We start from the raw sequence: 8649 nt of genomic DNA, 5'->3' as shown, positions 1-8649 counted from the left end.
CCATTGTTGTGCATGTCTTAAACGCACATTCTTTGCGGTGGAGAAAGCTCACAGGGACAACCAGAGGAGGAGGAGAAAGTTCCCCCATCCTACGTGCCCCCATCCTACGTGACTTCACGGTTGTGTCGATAGACGATACCGTATACTTCTGGGGACGTAAAAAGGAGAATTATGAGCAAGGGGTGCTTCATGCATATGATGTTGAAACCGGCAGATGGTTCAAACCTGAGGTTTCTGGGGCTGCTCCGGGATGGAGGTACTTCCACTCCGCCTGTGTTTTGGGGAAGGTCATGTATATACACGGAGGATACAGCCTAAACAGACGTGAGACCACCAATGACATCCATATGCTGAACACTGACACAATGGTCTGGTCTTTAGTTAACACCAGAGGCACATCAGTGCGTGCCACAGAACATCACTCTGCCACCTTTATCGGTACAAAGATGTTTGTATTTGGGGGAAGGACTAACAATTACTGGACACGCAATAGCAGGGAGGGCTTTGGGACCAATGACTTGAGAGCTTTTGACACACTTACCAACTGCTGGAGCAGTTGGTCTTCTGCACAGCCTCTTCCAGAAGACCGCTGGCGTCATTCAGCCTTTGCCTACAATGGAGAACTGTACATATTTGGTGGTGAGAACATTAAAAGAGAATTCTGCAGCGAAAGGTTTAGGAGAGAATTCCATGTTGTGTGGAATTACAATCCACAAAACTTCTGCTGGAAAAAGGAATTCCACGAAGATATGTGGAAATTCAATCCAAATACCTTATCCTGGGAAAAGGTTTCTCCAAAGGGAATGAAGGGCCCATCTAACCATAATGGTTCGATGATGAGCTCGCAGGTGTTGGGAGATCGTTTCTTTGCGACACAAGAAACCGGGAGACCCAGTGTCTTGTTTATCTTAGACTTAAATCCTAGTCTGTTAACTTTATGCAAGCTAGCAGTTATTCAACACGGTCTAGAGCACTCGGAACTCCCACATTGTTTCAAGCAGGATTTGTCTACTCTAGACACTTAGACGGAAAAAAAAGATCCCCCTAGACGTCCAGCCAACTGTGCGAACTGCTTTGATCAGAGTGGCTGCCTCGTGTCGACGGACTAATTGCTGCCCCTCGACGCCAAGCAAGGCAAGTTTTTCGTTTGAAGCGCCAGCCAGCTGTGCGAACTGCTTTGATCAGAGTGGCTGCCTCGTGTCGACGGACTAATTGCTGCCCCTCGACGCCAAGCAAGGCAAGTTTTTCGTTTGAAGCGCCAGCCAGCTGTGCGAACTGCTTTGATCAGAGTGGCTGCCTCGTGTCGACGGACTAATTGCTGCCCCTCGACGCCAAGCAAGGCAAGTTTTTCGTTTGAAGCGCCAGCCAGCTGTGCGAACTGCTTTGATCAGAGTGGCTGGAGGGACTAATTGCTGCCCCTCGACGCCAAGCAAGGCAAGTTTTTCGTTTGAAGCGCCAGCCAGCTGTGCGAACTGCTTTGATCAGAGTGGCTGCCTCGTGTCGACGGACTAATTGCTGCCCCTCGACGCCAAGCAAGGCAAGTTTTTCGTTTGAAGCGCCAGCCAGCTGTGCGAACTGCTTTGATCAGAGTGGCTGCCTCGTGTCGACGGACTAATTGCTGCCCCTCGACGCCAAGCAAGGCAAGTTTTTCGTTTGAAGCGCCAGCCAGCTGTGCGAACTGCTTTGATCAGAGTGGCTGGAGGGACTAATTGCTGCCCCTCGACGCCAAGCAAGGCAAGTTTTTCGTTTGAAGCGCCAGCCAGCTGTGCGAACTGCTTTGATCAGAGTGGCTGCCTCGTGTCGACGGACTAATTGCTGCCCCTCGACGCCAAGCAAGGCAAGTTTTTCGTTTGAAGCGCCAGCCAGCTGTGCGAACTGCTTTGATCAGAGTGGCTGCCTCGTGTCGACGGACTAATTGCTGCCCCTCGACGCCAAGCAAGGCAAGTTTTTCGTTTGAAGCGCCAGCCAGCTGTGCGAACTGCTTTGATCAGAGTGGCTGGAGGGACTAATTGCTGCCCCTCGACGCCAAGCAAGGCAAGTTTTTCGTTTGAAGCGCCAGCCAGCTGTGCGAACTGCTTTGATCAGAGTGGCTGCCTCGTGTCGACGGACTAATTGCTGCCCCTCGACGCCAAGCAAGGCAAGTTTTTCGTTTGAAGCGCCAGCCAGCTGTGCGAACTGCTTTGATCAGAGTGGCTGGAGGGACTAATTGATGCCCCTCGACGCCAAGCAAGGCAAGTTTTTCGTTTGAAGCGCCAGCCAGCTGTGCGAACTGCTTTGATCAGAGTGGCTGCCTCGTGTCGACGGACTAATTGCTGCCCCTCGACGCCAAGCAAGGCAAGTTTTTCGTTTGAAGCGCCAGCCAGCTGTGCGAACTGCTTTGATCAGAGTGGCTGCCTCGTGTCGACGGACTAATTGCTGCCCCTCGACGCCAAGCAAGGCAAGTTTTTCGTTTGAAGCGCCAGCCAGCTGTGCGAACTGCTTTGATCAGAGTGGCTGCCTCGTGTCGACGGACTAATTGCTGCCCCTCGACGCCAAGCAAGGCAAGTTTTTCGTTTGAAGCGCCAGCCAGCTGTGCGAACTGCTTTGATCAGAGTGGCTGCCTCGTGTCGACGGACTAATTGCTGCCCCTCGACGCCAAGCAAGGCAAAAATAAACCTGGACAGAAACAGACAGGCGGAATGTACAACTCTCTCATTTCATAATGCAAGAAGATGTAACTTGCATGAGAGTTTTGCTGCCTCTGTTGCTTGGTGATAAACGTTTAAAACAACTGCTTCGCAGTCTAATTTTTTCACAATGCATCTACGTTACATTTGAGTACAACAAAATGACAGTCTTACTCAAAGAAGAGACTTAGAAGGGGCCTTTGTGAAGTTAGACTTTATATGAATTTCAAAACTAAATAAAAAAATCAGGCTTCACCTTGGACGAGAGCTACATGCTTCTGAGAACGCATCATAAAAGTCATTTTTTTTTGGGGGGGGTGAACTACTTCTTTATGTTGCTGCCGCCGGGGATGGCCTACTACAAGTTCACTTATCATTGCGATGTGTGGCTAACTATTGATGGCCACCACGCTAAAGGATCCTGAGTTGCATGAAAACGACATAGTCAGCTACTGTAGCTGGTTAGCTTGGGAAGAAAATGACTTCCTGTGCCAACATTAAGCTCATTGTGCTGCTGGTATGCAGCCTGTCACTGCATGCTGCAATGGGACAATATGACGACTGGATTGACCCATGTGATATGCTCAACTACGATCCCACCACCAAAACCATGAGAAAAGAGCTATCAAACTATCCGAGTGTGCCAATAAGAAGAGAATACATTCAGGACTCCAATGAAAATGAGCTGCCAGTTTGTGACCACAAAGTCGAAGTGTTGCAAAGACAAGTTGAACATCAGAAGAGGAAGATAGCATTTCTTCAAGAACAGCCCACGTGCACGCCAGTGTTCAAACGATTTCTCAGCAGGCTCCTGGGGGAGATAGAGAGAATTGGTGTGCCCAGCGACCCTAGGGACATCTTTTATGACGCCAAAGTGAGACTGTCCCCGCAAGATCTGGTGGAGATTCGGAAGCTTCTGGAGGGTGAGGAGAGCTGGATAACAGGGGCGCTGGACGATGCTATCAGCCAAATATTGATTGATCTCAAACCACATGACTACAAAGCCTGGAAGTGGCACTTCGAGAACACCTTTGGTGTGGAGATCAACACCGTCTTGTGGGTGTCCCTGTCTGTGATGGTCATAGTCGCAACTGTTTGCACTCGGTTGCGGTCGGGGGTCTCCTGGTTTGTCCAATTCAAGAGAATGTTTGCTATCTGCTTCTTTACCAGTATCATCTGGAACTGGTTCTACCTCTACAAGATCGCTTTTGCAGAGTACCAAAACAACATTGTGAAAATGGACAGCGTCAGTGACAAATGCACAGGCATGAATAAGATTGACTGGAGCGACTGCCTACAGGAGTGGTTCAGAAGCACATGGACTCTTCAGGACGACCCCTGTAAGAGATACTATGAAGTTCACATGGTCAACCCAATCCTGTCGGTACCTCCTACCAAGGCCATATCGGTCACCATAACCACCTTCCTCACAGAGCCTCTGAAACACGTTGGCCAGGGGGTCAGTGAGTTTCTTAGGGCGCTCCTCAAGGACCTACCTGTGACCTTGCAGGTTCCTGTTCTCCTCACTGTTACACTCTCTGTCCTGGTGTTTCTGTATGGTGGTGTCCAGGGAGCTTTCCAGTATGGCATCACTGCACCACTGCGCCGCCATCCAAGATATCCCCCCTGCCTTTGCTGTGGAACAGTCCCAGCTGGGAGATGCGGAGCACTACAGGCCAGCTGTCGGAGACTCCCCTCAGCACAACCTAAGACGGCAGACCAACTGCAGCAAACTGGACACTGGGTTGACCAGGCCTTCAGCGCGGACGTGATGGATCTGGGGAAAATGGAGTGCCCTCCTGATGCAGAGCAGCCTGAGGGAGGTTTTTCAGTCACCGACTCTGAAACCGAGGGAGACTCAGATCAGGAGGAAACATGGGAGGATGTGGCAGCTCCTCCCAATAGCAATAGCGATGTAACGGATGATGTGCGAGTGAAGAAGCGTGACGCCTGCACAAAGTCCTCCCCAGCTGAAGATCAGTCATTGTTGCGCGAAGGTAATTTGATGTGCACGGAATCCTACACTGAACAATGTCCACTCTGACAACCTAACAGACGTGGGCCACGCTTGGGCGGACTCTGCGGAAACCCACAGCTGGTCTCCTGACAGCACGCGAGGCGACTTGGGCTTACTTTGTGAACTGCCGAAGCACTTCGTGAGCTGCTGTCAGAGTTTTTCCCATTCCCATTCCCATTCCCATTCCCCAGCCAGCCTGACAGCGGGGCATTACCTAACGGGCCACGCTTGGGCGGACTCCGAGGGAAAACCGCAGCCGGTTGTATAACCCTATGTACTAGTTGACAATAAAGATAATGCAACTTCTATACACGATTGGTGTAAGGTTTCCACTTTCTTGCACTTTTCTACTCTGGATACACACGACTCTTCATTTTCACACAAGTAAAACATGAGCCTCCTCTCCTGTGGAGCGGGCGGACGAAAATAAACCTGGACAGAAACAGGCAGGCGATCGTACAGATAAAAGGGGCAGACAGGCGGAATGTACAACTCTCTCATTCATAATGCAAGAAGATGTAACTTGCATGAGAGTTTTGCTGCCTCTGTTGCTTGGTGATAAACGTTTAAAACAACTGCTTCGCAGTCTAATTTTTCACAATGCATCTACGTTACATTTGAGTACAACAAAATGACAGTCTTACTCAAAGAAGAGACTTAGAAGGGGCCTTTGTGAAGTTAGACTTTATATGAATTTCAAAACAGAACATCCGTTTAAAAAAAAAAAAAAAACTCGATTACATAAAGAAAGAAAGAAAACTGGACAAGATTTTATTTGGTATTGTCACAACACAGAGCAACACTTCATTGGTAAGAGCTCAGGTCTAATTTTTATAGTCAAAGTAACATCTCAAGCTTTACTACGGCCAGCTAAACATGAGAGTTGGTGCTAATGTGCAGATTACCCTCTCTGTCGTAATGTAAAACATTCAACATATCTCTCCAATTGTAAAAAAACGTAGGTTTGAACTCTCCCACCGTCCCTTGAAAAGAAATCGTCAGATCTGAACAACAGTCATCCAACTGAGCTTCTGGGATCCCAATATCGTATGACAGTTTGATGTTGAAGTAGTATACAGGGCCGCTGGGATGAGACTCGAAGGTCAGAGATTTTGCCGAGAATGACTGAGCCATGGCAGCAGATTGATTGAACAGGAGACAGAGAATGCAGCAGCAAGCTTGCACCTCCATGGTTCCGTTGCTGCTCACAAAGTCACGGTATGCACTTGGAGAAAGCAATGAGGACAGAGCTCTTCCGTGACTGTCTGGTATCAGCGTGCCTTTGCACCCAATGTTTTGTGGACACAATGGCAACCGTGGATCGTTTAACATAGCCAGTAGAAGTTTTCTGTTGTACACATGACGGGATAGGTGTCTACCCGGTATGATGCGCTCTGCAATGGAAGCAAACAGAGAAGTGGGATTTTCTTCTATCAGCTTTATCACTGTTAAGACAGGAGTGCAGCGTGGACACAGAGGATGAGCAGCCTGTCCCGAACATGTGCAAACCAAGTTATCAGATGGTGTGTGCTCAAACAGAGTTGTTATATCTTCCTTTGACAGATGCCTGTTTTTTTTCACCCTTTCCAGCACAGCAGCTCTCATAAAATCTTTATACCCAGACATATCAGCCTCATTGTAGGCGTCCGATTCATTTTCGTCCGGCGTATCCGGTTTGGGCTCGGTCCACAGTGACTTAACTGTAACTTTGCTGTGAAGGTGTATAACCTTAGAGCACAGACTGCACAAGCCTTTCTTTTTCATTTTTACAGAGCAGGATGAACATGTCCAGGAGCAACATATTTTTTCTTTGATCCGAGAGAAGCAATAACAGGCGGAGCACGAAAATTCTTTCACAGTTGAGCAGTTTGTGTAATGTGGGTCTGCGAGATACCACCCAGGATTGTTTGCAAAACATGTGGTACACACCCTTGCGTTACATTGGCAACGCAGTTTTATACCTGCTCTCCGTTGGTCTTTGCTGCTTTTCACAAGTGTAATCTGACACACCAGACATTTCACGCCGGAATGCTTGCCATGCAAGTGTCTCGCTCTACGGTTTGCATTTAAGTAATGTAAAGCCGAGACTCTTCTGTATAAGTTTGTAGCTTTTCTTGTCGCGCGAGTAGCAGCAGCTTTACGGTGTGTTTCGCAGTCTTGCAGCAGATTCTGAGGCACAAGAGTGTGATCGTAGGGATTGTCCTGAGCATTGTCAACGATGGACCTTTGCTGCCTGCTGCATCGAGCTCTCACCCTTGAGCCTGTACCTGTGATCGGTGGCATATTGTATGCAGTGGGAGCCGAAGGTGTCGATCTACGTAAGCTGTCTTTGCAGATGAACAGCCGATGCGTAGTTCATAAATATAACCTCGAAACTGTAATCGATACGCTGCTCAAGAAGGGAGAGAACGGCAAGCGGTGTCTTTGTGAGAATGTGGAAGAAAACCCAAGTTGCCACGAATTAAACAACCTCCAAAGTAAGGTTAGAAAAAGAAAGGGCGGGGCTTCGAAAGAGGGCTCCGCAGCCAAGAGGTCTCAAGCCTTCAACGCCAGCACGCTTTGGGCTTACGAACAAGAACCTGTTGCCAACGCCTACAAGTGGCTCTGTCAAAATAGGAGTTCTCTATATTCCAAATGCTGTGATGCAGCGGTGGTTTGTCAGATGAAAAGTTCCAAAAGCTTGCCGCAAGGTCTGTACGTGTACAGGACTCGACCGTCGCACTTTGACTGCACAGCCGACAGACCGCTGGCGGTGATTGATCAATTCGACCGCTCTGCTCTAGGAATGCATACCACTAGCCCGGGTATGATCACTATAGACATGTTTCCTGGTAAAGCTAGTTTCAGCGCAATCTACGTAGTGGAGCGTATACAACATAACTGTAAACCGGCTAAATACAGCAACAGAATGTACGGAGAAGCTCTGGCTCTGGGTCTAACAGATCCATCCGTAGGAGCTGAATTGTGCACAAATCACAATGTGGCGGTGCGAAATGATCGCATGTACGTGATGGATTTGCGCTGGAACAGCTTCAACACGAGGACCGAGTGTGTGAAAGCGATACCTCGGGTGAAGGGACTGAACGGGCTGTTCTGGTCGAATCACATGTGTGACACTCAGACAATAGAACGACAGGTGCTATTCTGGTTGTTTGGCTTCAACAACGAGCTGCCTCGAGAAGTGCACACTGTGGATAACAAAAATGAGGCGTATAACGTCAAATACCTGCTATTGGACTTGACTAAGTTTCACGAGGACCTGCCTCAGCCGCCTTCAAAAACCACATCGTGGTTTCGACATGTACACTTTGAAGGAGATTTTGATATTGCAACGTACGCCATAGGCATTGTCCCTGAAGGGATGAGAAGAATCTCCACTCCTGTGAAAGATGACGAGGAAAACTACTGGCATCAGATGAAGCCGAGCCCTGGAAACCTGGACCCCACTCCTTATAGTATTGGTACAGCCTACAAGTCCACTGTTTTCAAGGGGGATGCAGAACGGTTATTGAAATTACAGGAGTATGCATTTAAAGAGACTGGAGGTTGTATGGGGGTAGCAGTTAGCCACACACTGTACTACAACTCAGTGATCAGAAAATATCAAGTCATGGTGTGTCACACTGTTCTGGATAAAAATAACGACCTGAATGTTTTCAGGTTGTAAAACAAAACCATAGAGGCGAAAGGAAATCTACAGGAAAAAAAACCATACAGTCACTACCATGGCATGTATCTCTGTATACTCGACAGCTTTAAGGGTGAGCTGTGTGAAGGCTGAACTTTTAAGGCTCCTGCTACTGAACTCCTCCTCCTTTCAGTCCTCATCGGGAAAAAAAAAGGCTTCAGTGTCTTTATAAGAAAGTCCATCTGGAGTGCCTTGTGACTAACAGCAAAGGAGGAACTCTGCAATCTGGACCGACTTTTTCTCTCTCTGAATACCAACACAGAGGAAATATGCAATCT

General features: G+C 48.4%; 1 protein-coding gene across 1 annotated transcript; it reads left to right on the top strand.

The window, feature by feature from the left end:
- Positions 1–3144: 3144 nt before the first annotated feature.
- On the top strand, positions 3145–6942 carry LOC308304112 (chloride channel CLIC-like protein 1; the record flags this gene model as incomplete). The annotated part of the gene is made up of 2 exons (XM_080748671.1): positions 3145–4663; positions 6839–6942. 2 exons carry the CDS (start codon positions 3145–3147, stop codon positions 6940–6942), a joined length of 1623 nt encoding a protein of 540 aa, XP_080604797.1.
- Positions 6943–8649: the final 1707 nt, after the last annotated feature.

This window comes from Nannobrachium achirus (assembly GCF_963921795.1).
Source record: "Nannobrachium achirus genome assembly, chromosome: 19".
In the NCBI taxonomy this organism is placed as follows: domain Eukaryota; kingdom Metazoa; phylum Chordata; class Actinopteri; order Myctophiformes; family Myctophidae; genus Nannobrachium; species Nannobrachium achirus.
The sequence above is the reverse complement of the archived record's forward strand: the minus strand, read 5'-3'. Positions and strand labels throughout refer to the sequence as shown.